This window comes from Mesocricetus auratus, unplaced genomic scaffold (genome assembly GCF_017639785.1).
Source record: "Mesocricetus auratus isolate SY011 unplaced genomic scaffold, BCM_Maur_2.0 Super-Scaffold_100010, whole genome shotgun sequence".
In the NCBI taxonomy this organism is placed as follows: Eukaryota; Metazoa; Chordata; class Mammalia; order Rodentia; family Cricetidae; genus Mesocricetus; species Mesocricetus auratus.
Window position 1 is genome coordinate 65,374,218 of NW_024429194.1, and position 17,890 is coordinate 65,392,107.

Below are 17,890 nucleotides of genomic sequence, written 5' to 3' on the forward strand. Positions count from 1 at the left end.
ACCTGAAATCCTTGCACCCAGGAGGCTGAGGCAGGAGAATCTAAAACTTGAGACTAGCCTGAGCTACACAGTGACTCCTTATCTCAAAATACTACAAAAATGATTTTTAGATGTCTGTAGTTCATGGATACATTGCCTCAGCCCCTGTTGCTCCTGGCTGTCATGAGGGAACAGCTTTGCTTAGTATCTCTTGCCATCATCACATTTGTCTGAGCCCAGGCCCAGAAACAGTGGAGCCAAGTGACGGGGACGTCTCTCTGCCACCACAGCCAAACTGACAAGGAAGTCAGATAAAATCCAACTTAAAATGCGTTCTGATTAGTTTAACAAAAACATTTTCAGTTAAATTGTGAACTGTTTATTGGCATTTATACACATAAAGCACACAGTGAACTGAATAATTCATACAAACTCTAGGAGAGTATTCCAAATACAGAATTGTGATTTAACAACAAAACAATCAGGTTCTAGGAAGTCTGTATGTGATTTGGTGCTGAAATTCACAACTGTATCTGTCACAATCCTTTTTGTTCAAAAAAACAATGTTGACATGAGACCCCTAAAGAGAGATGAAAAGAACCATCTTTTTGTGCTGAACACAGCAAGGGACAGAATGACAGGCGCAGCCTTCAGTGTCTCTTTATGTAACTCCTAGAAGGATGATGGCGCCTAGGACCGTAAGGACCTGACGCCGCACCATGTCCACATTAAACACTCGAATAGTACTTCCCTGTGACAGATAATCGGTGAGCCACTGCTGGAAGAAGGACGGACTACTGTAGACGCCGGGGAAATGTCTCCGCCCACAGCCATGTCCGTAACTGGTGATTCCCATCACAAAGTATCGTTTGTGTTCTGGTAAATAGCACATGAGTGGTCCACCGCTGTCACCCTGTTAAAAATCCAAGATGTGTTTATCATTTCTTACACTGAGACAACCTAGTAGTTAGGCCACCTTTTCCTGTGAAAATTCCTTCTCGGTATACTCCAAGGACAGCACAGGTTTTCTTTCAGGCAGCAGTTGACTGCTTCACATCAGGATGTGGTGCGGGGAAGGGCAGGGAGCTGGTGCTTTGCTGGGACAGCCCCCAGGCCACACACATTACTAAGATACCCCTAACATGTTAATAGAATGCTTTGGGAAATCAGGACACAGTCAGTCTAATGTCCAACTCAGACAGAGGTGTGAGAAGAGTGTGTGCCATTAGCTACCTAGAGAACACATTGCCGTCCACAAGGGATGGCATGTCAAGGGTTGAGATGGGCTACTGCAGGAAGGAAGGGGTGCAGGGAGGACTGTCAAGTATGTCATGACCAACCAGCCCCTCAGTGTTTATACAAGACCATCAGTGCACCCAAAAGTGCTTGTCATGATCACTAGTAATGTCCTCAAAGCAGGAAGAATGCGAAGGCCACCATTTCAGTGTCCACAGGCTAAAGCCTGGCTCTGAGTGTGGACAGTTCTTTATACTAGGCAGCCATTGAATGATATTGAAATCATTGTTTTTGGTGAGGATGTGTCAGGGAATGCAATTCATTTAAACCAAATGTTTCATTGTTTCATTGATAAAGATTTTTAAGGAAAAGAACAGAGGAAACACCAGGCCGTTGGTGGTGCACGCCTTTAATCCCAGCACTCATGAGGCAGAGGCAGGCGGATCTCTCTAAGATTGAGACCAGCCTGGTCTACAGAGTGAGTTCTGAGGCTCTACCTCACAACCTCACGCTTTCACAGCAAGCACTTTACTGAGCCATCTCTCCAGCCCTGACACATGATTCTTAGTGGGGAAGGTTTCTTTTAGTGATGACAAAGAAGTCCTGAAGTTGGACCTGAGGTGATGGTGGCACACTTCTAAAAAAAATCTGCTGGGTTATATACTGCAAGTGGGTGTGTGGGTGCATTATGGTTCTGGGTGACAATAAAAAAAGAAAATGGTTCTGGTTGATAATTTTTTAAAAAGCAAGAAAATGGAGACATGGCTCCGTGGTTAACAGCACTGGCTGCTCTTCCAGAGGACCAGGATTCAGTTCCCAGCACCCACATGGAAGCTCACGACTGTCTGTAACTCCAGTTCCAGGGAATCTGATGCCCTCTTCGGACCTCCTCGGGCACTAGGCACACACACAGTACAGGGAAAAAAAGACATTCAGGAAGACACAAAGACACAATAGACAAATTTTAAAACGAGAGGAGGACAGAGTCAAGGCAGATTTTGCCTGTGTTTGAACTGATGGGGATAAGAACTAGGAAACTTCATGCAAGGTTTGGATTGTTGGAGTAGGAAAAAAAGAGAAGGATTTTGTATTAGCCTGATGATTAAGGCCTCTTTAGAAGACCTCTCTCTCAAAGGGGAAGTATTGGTCTTACCCTGCACGTGTCATAGGTCCCATTTTCATGACCTGCACAGAATGAAGTGTTAGGAACCACTCCTCCATAGCTCCGTTCAGAGTTACAGATCTCTCGAGAAATGAAGTGCACTTTCGCTTCTTGTAGGATGTTTGTACCATTGCCTGTCAGCAGCAGACAGAACAAAGCTTAATAACTCCAGGCATTTTTACAATGATTTAAATGTTGGTGTTTAGTACAAGTGTGGTGACTCACAGATGTAATTTTAGCAGTCAGGAGGCTGAGGCAGGAGGATTACTACTGGTTCAAGGCTAGCCTGTGCCACAGAGTGAGATTTAGACTCAAAGAATAAAAACAGTGGCAGTGAGTCGGGCGATGGTGGCGCACGCCTTTAATCCCAGCACTCGGGAGGCAGAGGCAGGCGGATCTCTGTGAGTTCGAGGCCGGTCCGGTCCGACAGCCTCCAAAACAATACAGAGAAACCCTGTCTCGTAAAAACCAAAAAAAAAAAAAAAAAAAAAAAGTGACAGTGGTGTGTAGGTCACTTGGTGTAGTGTTTGCAAGTGCACACAAAGTCCTGGGTTGGGGCCCCCAACACTGCCTAAGCTAAGCCACGAGTGGTGATACATGCCTGTGATCCCAGCACACAGGAGGGAGAAGCAGGGTCAGAAGCTCAAGGTCATCCTCAGCCACACAGTGAGTTTAAGGCCAGCCTGGGCTACGTGAGCTCTTGTCTTTAAAAATAAGTCATAAAAAATTAAAGCGTGAGCATTTAATGAGACCTCACTGGTTTCCTTACTAAATGGACTGGTTGCTGGTTACATTACATGTTATCTCTCTATCACTGAATCAAGGCTTGTTTTCTCCAATGCCCCTGGGTGCTTGCAGCCACTCATCTGCTTTGTCCATGGCTTGCCCATTTGAAGCCTTTTACTTATAAATGGGGCTGTGGACTATACTGCACTTTCTGTCTGGCTCATTCTGCTTAGGATAATGTTTATTTATTTATGTGCCAGTATTCCACCCCTTTGTGTAGTTTACATTACCTGAAACTACTAAAAATCCAATAAGGTTGGAGAGATGGCTCTTGCAGAGGACCCGAGTTTGATTCCCACGCCCATAATCAGATGGTTCCCAACCTCCTGTAATACCAGCTCCAGGGGACTTGACAATCTCTTTGGTCTCCTGGGGCACTGCACACACATGCATACACACACATAAATTAAAAATAAATGAATGCTGGCTACAGTGGCACACACTTTTGTTCCAGTACTCAGGAGGCAGAGGCAGGCAGACTTCTGTAAGTTCCAAGCCAGCCTGGTTTGCATAGTAAGTTGCAGAACAGCCAGGGATATATGGAGAGACCCTGTCTCAAAACAACAATAAAATAAAATAAAAATAATAAGCTAGGCATGGTAGTGCATGCCCTTAAAAAACAAGAAAATAGCTGGGTGGTGGTGGCGCACACCTATAATCCCAGCAGGCAGACACAGGAAGATCTCTGTGAGTTCGAGGCCAGCCTGATCTACAGAGTGAGTTCCAGGGCGTCCAGAACTGTTTCACAGAGAAACCTGTCTTGAAAAATAACAACAAAAACAAATTTAAAAAAACTAGGAGCCTCCAAAACAATACAGAGAAACCCTGTCTCGTAAAAAACAAAAAAAACAAACAAACAAAAACTAGGAAATAGATGCTGGGTATAATGGCACACACCTTTAATCCCAGAATTTTAGAGGCTGAAGTAGGCAGATTTCTGAGTTCAAGGCCAGCCTGGTCTACAGAGAAAGTTCTAGAACTACATTGTGAGACTATTTCAAAACTAAATTAAAATCAATGGCTGTGCTGTGTTTGGTTTACTCAGTCATGAGTTGTTGGGCCTCTGCGGTATCTCACATCTTTTTGCTGTTCTAAAGCTGCTATAATTGTTTACCGACAGGTTCCTGTGTGGACATGCACATTCAACTCTTTCTAGCGCACACCATGAAGTTGGATCAATTTTGAGGAACTCCCAAACTGCATTCCAAAGCAGCTTCCCCATTTTATAGTCCCAGGAGCAATGCAGCAGGGCTGCAATTTCTTCAGCTCCTCCTTGGTGCTTATTTCCCGACATTTCACTATCATCAATCCATGTGAGGCATTGAATTAACTTTTATTTACATATTTTTTGTGTGTGTGCTAGGATCTAGTCCAGGGCCTGATTCATGCTAGGACATGCTCTCTCCCTGAGATACATTCCAAGTCACTGACTTTTAAAATTAAATTCTCTTAATTTTTGCTAGTACTGAAACATGTTTGCATATTATATATTGGTCTTATACCTGGTCACTTTACTAAACTGTTCATTCCAATTATTTATTGTGTTTTAAATGTTTTAGTGATTTTCAAATTTTATGCATATGGATTTTTGCCTGCACGCATGTGTGTGTGTATACATACATACATACATATCATGTGCATTACTACCTAAGGAGACCAGAAGAGGGATTAGGTACTTTGAATTAGAGTTACAGTTGTGAGCCACCATGTGGACACTGGGAACCAAACCAGGTCCTCTGGAAGAACAGCCAGTATCTTAGCACTGGGTTTTGTATTTATCAAAAGCATCTTAAGGAGAATTTTATCAGCATTTAAGAGAAAAATCATAACAGGTTAGCTAAAATTCAGGTGGTGGCAGCAGCAAGAGGGATGAAAGAAAATTCATGCTTGCTAAATCAGGCATGGACCAGACTGACAGCTCATTAAGAAAAGGACCTGGGCTAATGAGCTGAGGAGAGCTTGCAAAACCCTGGTTTTTGTTGGTTTTGTTCTTTACACAGGATCTCTTGTATTCCAATCTGGCCTTGTATGTAGCCAAGGATAGTCTTGAACTTCTGATTCCCCTGGTTCTGCCTCTCCAGCACTAGGACCACAGGCCTGCATCCTTACCCACAGTTTATTCAGAGCTGGCATTTGAACCGAGGGCTTTGTGCATGCCAGGCAAACTTCCATCAACTGAGCTACACCCCATACTGTGCCGATGGATTTAGAACCTGCTTAGTGTAGACGATTCAATAGCCCATGACTTTATTCTAGACAAGTGCTCACTCAGTGGAATATACAGCATGTCACTATTTGCTGGGCATTTAGGTTGCTTCCACTTAGGGGTTTATTTTTTATTTTTCGAGACAGGGTTTCTCTGTGGCTTTGGAGGTTGTCCTGGAACTTGCTCTGTAGACCAGGCTGGTCTCAAACTCATAGAGATTTGGCTGCCTTAGGTTTCTTTTTTTTTTTTTTTTTTTTTTTTTACGAGACAGGGTTTCTCTGTATTGTTTCAGAGGCTATCGGTCCAGCCTGGCCTCGAACGCACAGAGATCCGCCTGCCTCTGCCTCTCGAGTGCTGGGATTAAAGGCGTGCGCCACCACCGCCCGGCTGCCTTAGGTTTCTTAATGATGCTGTCATGAGAATTTCTGTGGCAGTTTCTCATCTGATAGATGCCTAAGAGTGGCTCATATAGGGCTGGAGAGACAGCTCAGAGGTTAAGAGCACTGGCTGCTCTTCCAGAGGTCCAGAGTTCAATTCCCAGCAGCCACATGATGGCTTACAACCATCTGTAATGAGATCTGGTGCCCTCTTCTGGCCTGCAGGGATACAAGCAGACAGAATACTGTATATAATAAATATTTTTAAAAAGAGTGGCTTATACAGTAGCTGAGTTCAATGTGAAAATTTTGAAGAAACTGTCAAAGCTAGATGTGATGGCACAGTTCTGTAATCTCAGTACTTGAGGAACCAAGGCAGGGGGATTGCTGTGAGTCTGAAGTCAGTCTGGTCTACATAGCAAGTGTCAGTCTGGCCTGGGAGACTCTTATTTTACAAACAAAAAGAAACTGCTTACATATTTTCACTATTTACATCCCCCATCATGCCTCAGTTCCAGTTTCTCCAGATCCTTGCCAAGACTCGGTATTGTCCATCTTTCGGGTTGTGACCATTTTAGAAGATGTGTGGTGACTTCTCACTGTGGTATCGGTGATGTCTCTATCTTTTCACCTAGTATTGGCCATCTGTATGCCTACTTTGATAAGGTATCTTTGCAAATTGTCAGCGAACTCACAACCCAGTACTGAGTCATACAAGTTTTGGGTTTTTGTTTGTTGTTTTTCAGGACAGAGTTTCTCTGTGTAGCTCTGGCTGTCCTGGAACTCACTCTGTAGACCAGGCTGGCCTCGAACTCACAGAAATCTGCCTACCTTTGCCTCCTGAGTGCTGGGATTAAAGGCGTGAGCCAACGTAGCCTAGCTCAGTAATACCTCTCAGAGGATTTCTGTATCAAATGTTTTTCTCTTTGAGTTGAAAGATTATCTTTTCCATTCTTGTGGATGTGTCTTTGGGAGAGCATACATATTAAAGACTCATTTTTATGTGTATGGAGGTTTGCCTGGATGTGCGTGTGAATGTGCACCACATGTGTACCTGGTACCTATGGAGGTCACAAGAGGACAATGAATCCCCTGGAACTCAGCTGTGAACCAACATGTGAGTTCTGGGACTTGAACCAGGTCCTCTGCAAGAGATTAAGTGCTCTTAACCCAAGTCACCTAAGAGCATACATTTTAAATTTTGACAAATTTATATATCATATTTACTCTAAAAACAAAGCAAAACATAAGCCAAAGTTAGAACAGGGGCAGTGCACATGCCCGTCTCTGTGCAGTGGCCAGAGGAGGACACTGGGGTCCTTATCTATTGCTCTCCACCTTACTCCTTTCAGCCTCAAACAGCATTGGGTTTACAGGCATCTGGCATGTGTGTGGGTTAGCATGTGCACACGAGAGAGGAGGGGTTCAACCCATTGGATTCAGAGGCTTTTTAAGACAGGGAGGGGCTGAAGACGCCCTCAGTGCTCCCTAGCTTTGTCCTCTTTACCTTATGGATACCGGGGATTTGAACTCAGGTCCTCATGCTTGCACAGCAACTGCTCTTACACACTGAGCCATCTTCCCAGCCCTAGGTTTACTTTTTTCTAAGTGTTCTTTTATTCATTTGCATCCACCATCACCATTTTTAAAGAGAAGAACTCATATAGCTCAGGCTGGTCCCAAACTGTGTAGCTGAGGCTAGCCTTGAACGCTAACCTTCCTGTCTTCACCCTCTGAGTGCTGGGATGACAGGTGTGGGTTATGTCCAGCCTTCATCGCAGTCTTCTTCCCCTTCAGTCATATCCTTCCTGCTCTGCTGGCTTGGCAGGTCCTTCAGCGGCATCTTCCACACCTTTCTTCCTTATCCAGCTAGTGCCAAATAATGTTGTTACCGTTTTTATTTTTAAGGAGTTTATTTGGCTGTCATTGAAAACGTCTGGTCATTTAATCATCTACTAAATTATAACTCTACTTTTTTCTTCCTTCAAAGAACTAAAATATGTTTATATTCTATACCTAAATATTAATACTATATGAAGTCCTTAGGCATTTAATCTATTATTTGCTATTTCTATTTGTTTTGTTATGAATAATGTTGATTTACTTATTTGGTGATCTTTGTGCGTCTCCATCCCTCCCTTCCTCCAAAAGTACTGTTAACCCTCTGCCACTCAACTACATCTCCTGCTCCTTATTTTTGCATTTTTTGGGGGAGGGAGGAGTTATGTCAATTATTATTTAATATAAGTTTGTATTATGATTATTTAGTGTGTGCATGTGTGTCCTAGCACACATTTCAGGGTTAGAGGACAACTGTGGGAATCGGTTCATGACAGGCGCCTTTAGCAGCTGCCATCTGACCAGCCTTATTGATGGTATTTCCATGTATTATTATCATATAATAGTGGGGCTACGTAGTGCCGTGTTATACATGTATATATTTTGATCATATTCACCCCATTACCCTGCTTTGTCTCCCTCTCCCCCATCCCCTGCCCTTATCCCCCATATCCACTTTTATGTCTTTCTTTTGTAAGCTAATGAGTTCTGTGGGTTGTTCACACGGACACCTGACCAGTGGCTACACCACGGCTGTTTCTTCCTCCCTTGGCTCCAGTATTGCTGTCTTCAGGGTTCCTTTCTCCTCTCTTGAATGTTTCCTGTTGACTATGGTATCTGAACTTTTTAAGGTCTTTTTCTGCTGAGTCTCCCTAAGTTTTAATGATTAAAAAAAGAAAAAGAAAAAACAAAACCACCAGAATAGTAATCCATTCATTTTCCTTAACCTCTGTGAAGCAATGCACTGAAGCCTTGGCTAAAACTGGAGGCTTATAAACATGGCATGCACTTGATCTGGTGCCAGACAGACAGCTCCACGTTGTCTAAATTCTCAGTTTGAGTCTGCGTCTTTGCAGACTTGGTATGATTCCGACTGCAAATCCAGGGGAGTGGTAGTCATCATTATACCTCATTATCCCATTTGGCAGGTTTTCTATTTCCCAGTGATTTTGTGGCTGATTGTAGCTAAAGTGAGCTGCATATTATACAAAGGTAGAGGTCCACGGTACTCCTTATGTAGTCTTCTGCTATGATTTCATGCAACTAAAATACAACATCAAAGTTGTCATTGTGTGTGCATGTGCACGTGTGCTTACATACAGAGTCAGTCTTCTCTACTGAGCAGATCCTAGAGATCAAACTCAGATCATTAGCCTTGAAGGCAAGCCCCATTTCCCACTGAGCCATCTTGCTGACCCCACAAGTGAAACTCTAGTGCACCTCTGTGGGTATAGTGCTGTGGGCATTTGGCTTTCTTTCTCCCTCCCTCCCTCCCTCCCTCCCTCCTTCCCTTTTTTCCTCTCTCTCTGTTGTTTTTGAGACAGGGTCTCTGTGTAATCCTGGCAGTCCTGGAACTCACTCTGTAGACCAGACTGGCCTGGAACTCAGAGATGAGCCTACCTCTTCCTCCCGAGTGCTGGGACTGAAGGTGTGCACCACCACTGCCTGGCTCTTGTTTTGTTTATAGGACAGGATTACACTCGTTACTGAGTGCTGTGACACAAGCTGTCGCCTCAGCAATGAGAGGCTGGGCTAGGATGACTGAATACTGCTAGCTTGGGCTTCAGAGTGAGATCCTGTCACAGTAGAGAAACCTTCTTTCTTTGGGGCTGTGTATTTACAGTTGCTACTTCTTCTGGTGGATTGAACCTTTTCTTATTATCCAATATTCCTCAGCATTCTGATAATTTACTTTATCTGGTCTACTTTATAATATTAATGTAACAATTCCTGCTTGCTTTTCCATTATAAATTTATTTTATTTTTATTATTATTTTACACAGATGTGTGTTTTACCTGCATATATGTCTGTGCACCATGAGCACACAGTGCCCATGCAGGCCAGAGAGGGCATCAGATTCCTTGGAAACTGGAGTTAGAGACAGCTGTGAGCTGCCATGTGGGTGGTGGGACTTGAATCTGGGTCCTCTGAAAGACCAGCCAGTGCTCTCAACCACTAGGCTATCTCCCTAGGCCCTAGATTGTTTCATTTTTAAGCTACTGTTATCATGTCTTTCCCGTTGTTTCTCACATGGCCATATAGTTTCCGGGGCTATAAGATGGAGTACTATTCATGTCCTGGCTCAGTGGACTCTTTGTTTTCCTCAAGGTCCATAAAGCCACTCAAATCAAGAATCAGTACTCTGTTAGGTTTGGCAAGCACTCTCAAGATTAGCATTACCTTCGTGCTCCAATTCCCTCCCCTTGTGCTCAGGTTCCCTCCCCAGGTTCCTGTCTCCACGCTCCATATTAAGTTTTCTTGTTAATTGTGGGGGTGGGCGTGTGCATGCTATGATGCATGTGTGGAGGTCAGAGGACAACTTGGTGAAATCAGTTCTCTCCTTAAACTCGGGTCATAAGGCCTACTTAGCAAGTCCCTTTACCATTCATTTGAGCCATCTTGCCTATTTTGCATGTTCCATTCCTGCCGTATGTATCCTTCCTGTTGGGTAGTCCTCAGTGGGAAAGCTCAGGTGTGATTGTGGTATACTATTCTGGAACACCAGTTTTATCTGAACTGTATCCACCTGCCTCTGTCTTCCAACTGCTGGGATTAAAGGCATGCACCACCACTGTTCAACATAAAAGTCATCTTTGACAACATGGTGAGTTCAAGGCCAGTCTAGGCTACCTGAGACTGTCTTTAAAAAAAAAAATCCATACTTGTCGGGCCCACATGCAATGGAAAACAAATCTCCATGCTTGATCTCATATGCTCCAAACTGGTCTGTGATGCTCTCAGAACAGGTCAGTCGGCTAGGCAAAGGCTGACTAGGCTTCAGATCAGGAAGAGTTCCATCTGAGTCCTGGCTGCTGCTCTGTAAAGGATGGTGGAGCAGGAGGAATAACGGGGGCAGGGAGGTATTAAAGGTTGAGACAAGATTTCATGTAGCTGAGGCTGGCCTTGAGTTCATCCCACACGTAGCTGACGATGACCCGGAATTTCTGATCCTCCTTCCCTCTCCCCTAACCGAGTTCTGGGATTATACATGCAGACCACTGTTTCCATAAAGTCTCAGTTCTTAACACCCGTGGTCTCTGTGCTGGCTTTATCACTGTGACACAAGCCTGACCCACCCGGGAAGGAGTTCCCTGCATCAGACTGGCCTGTGGGTAAGACTAGGCACTTTCTTGATTACTGACTGGTGTGGGAAGGCCTGCCCACTGTGGATGGTGCCACCTTTCAGCACTGGCACTGCGTAGATATGGTTGCCAGTGCTTGGGAGGCAGAGGCAGGTAAATTTCTGTGAGTTCAAAGTCAGCCTGATCTACATAGTTCCAGGACAGGTAGGGCTTTGAGGGCTTTGTAGAGAGACCCTGCCTCAAACAAAAGAATCAAACAGAAAAGGTGGGCTGAGGAAACCATGGACGCAAGCCAGCGAGCGGCCTTCCTTCATGGTTGCCGCCTGCCTGCCTTTCTTCCTAATAGACTATAATGGGGAAACACAAGCCAAAAAGAAAGCCTTTCCTCCCCACACTGCTTTTGGTCGTGGGACTTATCACAACATTAGAAACTCCTGGCCCATCACAGAGAATGACAGCAGCAGCATTTTCAAAGGGCTACTGAGGGGGCAGGAGCCTGAGACACTAACATGCTCCCTCCAGAAGCCTTTTCTGTCCTCCCTGTCAAGCCTATGGCTCAACAGTCAGTGACTGTGTGAGAGACGACCACACACAGCCTCCTGCCTGATCCTGCACAGGGCGTTAAATGAAAAGGAAACTAAATAGTCCTGGGCATCCCAAACTTGGGATTGAAGGCGGGCATTTCTGCCATAGTTCTCATGTCAACTCTGAGTGCTGGGCTGCAGAAACAGCAAGCTGTCACCCTAATGTCTGCTATGAGTTGAAGGATTTTTGGTGTTTGTAACCAACTTCTCTCCCATAATGGGGAAAAAACAAAGTAAAACTTTTCTTTCCCACAGTTTATAAAACTCAGTTTTTAGCTTTTGGACAAAAAGGTAAGAATAAATAAATAAATTCTGGCTGGCCAGTGATGGCACATGCCTTTAATCTCAGCACTTGGGAAGTAGAGGCAGGCATATCTCTGTGAGTTCGAGACCAGCCTGATCTATAAGAGGGAGTTGCAGTACAGGCTCCAAAGCTACACAGAGAAACCCTGTCTGTAAAAATAAAAAATAAATAAAAGTAAAAATTTTTCATAAATGGGGCAAGAATAAAACTGCTTATCTAGCTTATTCAAAGCATTGAATTTGATTCCTAGCATAATAAACTAATTAGTCAACTAATCAATCAATCATTTGAAAGAAATACACACAGGGATATTAACATGTAAGCGGATTCCCTCTGCCAATAATCAGGAAGGTGTGTTTGTATCAGTTGAATTTAGACTATAATTACCTTCTTCTTTGGTTCTTCCCCAGCCACTTACAAAACACGTTGTGTTTTGGTCCAGTTTTTGGAAAACACCAAAAGGTAGACAAATAGGCTGAATATAGTCATTATACCTCACGGCTTTCTTTAAACGGAACAGTGCGATATCATTTACGAAAGTTTCCAGAATGAAGTCTGGCTGAATGACGATGCCTACTACCCGTATATTCCTGATGTGGGTGTGCCTCCGGGAGAGGTCATTGGCTCCGATCACTGCTCTCCACTTGAAAGGGTCACTGAAAAGAAGCATATATTCTTATTACAGGCAGGTTCACTTAAACTCTGTTCTTGATTTTCCACTAGATTGGAGTTTTTTATATTAGACTGGCAACCAAGTTTTAAGTGATTTTTTCATGTGACATAAAGTATAAGATAAAAGCCCAAATGTCATGATGCAGCAGAGGGGAGAAAGAAACTTAGATTCCGGAACAGGAGAACTTCATGGCCGATTAGGACAGTGTCTCTTACTAGCAAACGGAAGTCTGAACTACTTGACACATGGTGTTGGAGACACCTAGCTGTTTGGAAAGAAAAGAAAATGAAATCCCTAAAATGACGCAAACCACCAAAGTAAACCCCACACAGATTAAAAACTTAGAACTCTCTAAAGAGTTGTGTCTTCAAGAGACAGGGAGGTGATAGATCTGGGATTTGCCTCCAAAGAACTGGAAAACAAGGCGAGGAGTTCAGCTCTGCAGGGTCCAGGCTTAGCATGCATAAGGTGGGGCGGCCAGAGGTGATAAATTCTAGTGCCTAGCTCTCGTTTTCTTTTTTATTCAGTCTAAGTCTCCTTCAGTTAGGGTTGGTCCCAGCTCAATTAATCTACTTCAGATAATCTCTCTCAGGCATGCCCAGAGGCATGAAAGTATGCCCTAACTATAAAAGAAAATAATTAGATAAATGAGAAATGACAGAAAAGAAAACCAAATCCCAATGGTCTGACGTGGAATAATCCTTCTGTACACTGTAAATATGTATCACTCTCATTGGTTAGTAAAGAAGCTAATTGGCTTATATCAAGGCAGGATAAAGTTAGGACAATCAACCTGAGGATACTGGGATGAAGAGGGGCAGAGAGGGAGTTACTGGGAGATGCAGAGAGAGCAAGATGGGCACACCATACTGAAAAAAGGTACGGAGCCACATGTCAAAGCACAGCTAAGAAATGTGTGTTAATTTAAGTGTAAGAGTTAGCCAGTAAGCCGGGCGTTGGTGGCGCATGCCTTTAATCCCAGCACTCGGGAGGCAGAGGCAGATGGATCTCTGTGAGTTCGAGGCCAGCCTGGTCTACAAGAGCTAGTTCCAGGACAGCCTCCAAAGCCACAGAGAAACCCTGTCTCGAAAAACCAAAAAAAAAAAAGTTAGCCAGTAACAAGCCCGAGCTATCACCCAAGCATTTGCAATTAATATTGAGTCTCCATATTGGTTAATTGGGAAACAGCTGTGGCACAGGAAAACTCCACCTACAATGGTCATTTCTGGCAAAATGAAAACTGGAATCGTAGGAAAAGCCCTGTGGTTCTGCCCTGTGACAGACACCAATGCCATCCCACCACACAGGCACTTTTCAGGGTCATATACATGGCTAGAGATTGTGGTTCAGCATTGGAACACTCACCTGGCATTAGTAAGGCCTTAGATTCAGCCTCCAGTATCAGAAAAACAACAAGGATACTCTCCCTTTTGCTAGAAGAATACACTGATGATTATATGTGATATATCTATCAGGAAATCTGATCTGCCCACATTATACCCTCAAGGTGACCCCATCCAATACATGACCCAAACTGTTTACCCACATTTCTGTCAGACAGGGGTGGATACTTGGCCATTAATAAACTGGGGAGTATTACTTCACCTAGAATTGGCTAGGTAGGGTCAATGAGATAATTCATCATAGAAGTTGATGAGAGAACCACTTAGCAATAGGATTAAAAATGAAAGATTAGTATATAGAATGAAGGGTTGTAAAGGATCATGGATAAGCTAGTGTTATGAGGAATTCATTTAGTAGAAAGAGGGAAAAGAACAGAAAAAAAAAACAGCTTCCCCCACCACCCCGGCTCACTAGTGTCTTATACGAGATGCCTGTGAGCTAGAGAGGCAGCTCCGGGGTAAAGAGTGTCACTGTGCCTGCAGGTGACCCAGGTGCTGCTTCTAGTGTCCTCATACTGGCTCACAAGCATCTGTAATTCCAGTAACGGGATCTGGTGCCCTCTCTGACCAGTTTGGGCACCATGGACACACATGGTACTAAAACATACACACAGATAAAACACTCTGTAGGTATAAAAATGTTTTAGAAAAGAGACCCTTGAGAAAAGTCCGTCATAATTGTCCTATACCATAGGGTCACTAGGATGGAAACTAGGAAGTTATTGGATTGGGCATGGAGTTAGTCTTTGAAATTATGTTTGGGTCATAGAAATCATATGAAAATGGGATTTTATGACTCAGTGCAAATGAGGCCCAAGAGTCTTTCAGAGCTCAAACAATAAAGATTAAGTCTGACCTGTCTTGTTTTTATGCAACCCATAAACATATGTTTTATGCATTCACATACATAATTATATGTATGGATTTACAGGGCCATAGCAACAGTCATTTAATTATGTATTTTCCACTTATGTATAGTTATTTTCATACTAAGTAATGTGACAAACTATATGGCCTGCAAACCCTATAAAGTATCCACAGAAAAAGTTGCCCATGTGTGATTTAAAGAATTCATTTCAGCAAATCCAGTATCATATAAATAAGGAATTACATATAACTACTCTGTAGATGTGATGTTTAACTAAAGTCCTGTGACACTCTACCGTGTCACTATTTCCTACGAGAACGGGAGTCACACTGTGAATACATACCTTGCCTCTTTAGTGCAGTGGGCGGCCGTGAGGACCCACCTGTCTCTCACTAAGGCACCACCACAGATATGCACAAGAAAATCACCATCTTGAATCTGCAGGCTAACGAGCCATGGCCAGGCACCAGTGGATGCTGGTGTGCCTCCTATAATCCGAGACCCTTCCATTACACCCTTAAGTGGTGCTATTCCACAATCTAAAAACAAAGCAATATGTTATTTGGAATAAACACCCACATTCTGTGTTACTTCCTAACCTGAATACATTAACATATCCTTTTCCTCTTTAGGCACTGATGAAGCAAGCCAAATCTGAGGCAAACTGAAATTTTGAATGGCAAATGAATTAAGACAAACATGCCATATTTGATTACTTAGGAAGTCACAAAATCAACATAATTTATTAATAACTCTATTGCTCAAGAACATAAAAATAAGTTTCTCTGGCCAAATACCATTTCTTTCCTTTGTGAAGCAGTGACTGAGAACCTAGGAGTCAGCAAGCATGGTAGTATATACTTGTTTTTTTTTTCTGGGTTTTGTTTTGGAGACAGGGTTTCTCTGTGTAGCCCTGGCTGTCCTGGAACTCGCTCTGTAGACCAGGCTGGCTCAGACTCAGAGATCCTCCTGCCTCTGCCTCCTGAGTGCTAGGATTAAAGGCGAGCGCCACCACCTCCCGGTGGTAGTATACACTTGTAATCCCAGCACTCATGAGGATCAGACAGGAAGATCACCAGACCCAGGTCAGCCTGTACTATATAGTGAGACGTTGAAAAGTGAGCATGTGTGTGTGTGTGTGTGTGTGTGTACGTACATAAAGCGTCACACTTAGTGGCTTGAGATATATAGCTCGATGGTAAGGGTGGGTAGGAAGCATGTATATAAATAAGCTCCTGGTTCAGTTCTGGCATAAAATAAAAATTGCAACTTATTAAGTCCAGCGGCACAAGTTATATAATTCTTGCCATTCAGCCTGCTGAATAATTGTCCTCAACTGCATTCTGAAAAGGCCACCTAACAGCCCTTTGAGCCACGAACAGTAATGCATTTGTTTATGAAATGGTGAGTGCCGAGTGTTTTGGGGCTATCACTGACATCGCTAACGAGGGTCTGAGAGCAGCTTCGTTCTGTATCTTTGGGATGAGGCGAGTCTCCCTGAGCTGTGGCGGCCAGGGCCTCATGACCAGATACTGCCCTTCGTGACAGGCTGTTCCTCTTCCGGGGTCCTGGCCTCCAGCCCTTGTGTGGTGGCCTGTCTCTGCGCTGGGAGGGAGCACACAAGAGGACCGCCCAGACACAGCAGCGCGGCTCTCAGTGCCCACGACCCCATGGTGCCCACAGGCCCCAAGATGGCGGCCGAGATGGCGATGGCCCCTGAGGCCCACGCACGCGCAGTGCCTGCTGGTCGTTTCCCCCACACACCACCGCCTGGCTCTGCAGAGTTGGCAAGGTGATCCCCGGGCCCTGTTGCCTACCGGAGGACTTCCGGGTGCTGCCAGCTCGGGGAGGTGATAGAGGCATCCCGAGGGAAGGCAGAGCATGCAGGGGTTGGGACTGAAGACGGGAAAGCCGGGGCTGGGCACGGAGCCATCACGGCTTTGAAACCGGCTTTGAAGCCGTTTATCACCAGCACCTCAGGAGAGAAAGGCAGGGGACATGGAAGGGAAGAGAAGCCTTACCATGGTGTCTGCTGGAAGCGGCCTAGCAGCAGGTGAGAGACTAGAGCTCTGACAGACACCACATAGGTGGGTCAGCAGGTAAAGACCCTTGCCTCGCAAGCATGCCCTCCTGACTGGGAAGGGGAGGGCCAATTGCAGAAGATGGCATCTTCCCACAGCCACAGGCTCCATAGCACGCCCACCCATGCTCCACAGACACGATAGCACTCCCATGCATGCTCCACAGACACGATAGCACTCCCATGCATGCTCCACAGGCTCCATAGCACGCCCACCTGTGCTCCACAGGCTCCATAGCACTCCCATGCATGCTCCACAGGCTCCATAGCATGCCCACCTGTGCTCCATAGCCACCATAGCACATCCACTCATGCTCCACAGACACAGGCACTATAGAATGCCCACCCGTGCTCCACAGGCGCTGTAGCTCCCACCCGTGCTCCACAGACACCATAGCAAGCCCATCCATCTCCACAGACACCATAGCATGCCCACCCATGCTCACATATGCCATACACCCACGATGACCACAATAATAAGTCAAAATTTAATGACGTGAAGGTTGCCTATATATAAATAATATTCCTTTTTTGTGGGAGTATGAATAAAAACATTAAGATGGTGGTGAATCATCTTAAGGCCTAAGCGTATATGACTTTTTTATGTTTCCCAGCTATGAACCTAAAAGTTCCTAGGAATCTCAAAAGAGACCCCATTTACAGTGAAAGAAAGGTATTAACTTCCATGTGAAGCCCTTGGATTGTTTTTCTTTTTAAGATTTATTCATTTCCATTTTGTTTTGAGTGTTTGCCTGTGTGTATATATAATTAGTGTATATATAGCTGGACTTATGGTTATGAGCCACCATGTGGGTGCTGGGAACTGAATCTAGCTCTTCCAGAAGAGCAGCAGTGCTCTTAACGGCTGAGCCACCTCTCCAGCCCCACACTTACCTAGAGAGAGATTTTGTGTGTGCATGGGTGAACACATGTACACCGCTGTGATGGCAGCCAGAGGCTAGCTATCAGAAATTGGTTTTCTCCTTCCACCTCATGGGTCCTGGGGATTAAAGTCAGTCAGGCCTGGTGACAAGTACTTTCTCTCAGTCAGGTCAGGGACCCAGTTGTTGTGGAATATTACTTTAATTAT

General features: G+C 44.5%; 1 protein-coding gene across 1 annotated transcript; it reads right to left on the reverse strand.

Annotated features, from left to right (window-relative positions):
• Positions 1-342: 342 nt before the first annotated feature.
• Tmprss12 (transmembrane serine protease 12) lies at positions 343-16,530 on the reverse strand. The gene is made up of 5 exons (XM_040753811.1): positions 16,257-16,530; positions 15,064-15,259; positions 12,164-12,432; positions 2,369-2,511; positions 343-892 (listed from the first exon to the last, which is right to left on the reverse strand). The coding sequence occupies exons 1-5, from the start codon at positions 16,390-16,392 to the stop codon at positions 641-643; spliced, it is 996 nt and encodes a 331-aa protein (XP_040609745.1). The 5' UTR covers positions 16,393-16,530; the 3' UTR covers positions 343-640.
• Between the last annotated feature and the right edge of the window lie 1,360 nt (positions 16,531-17,890).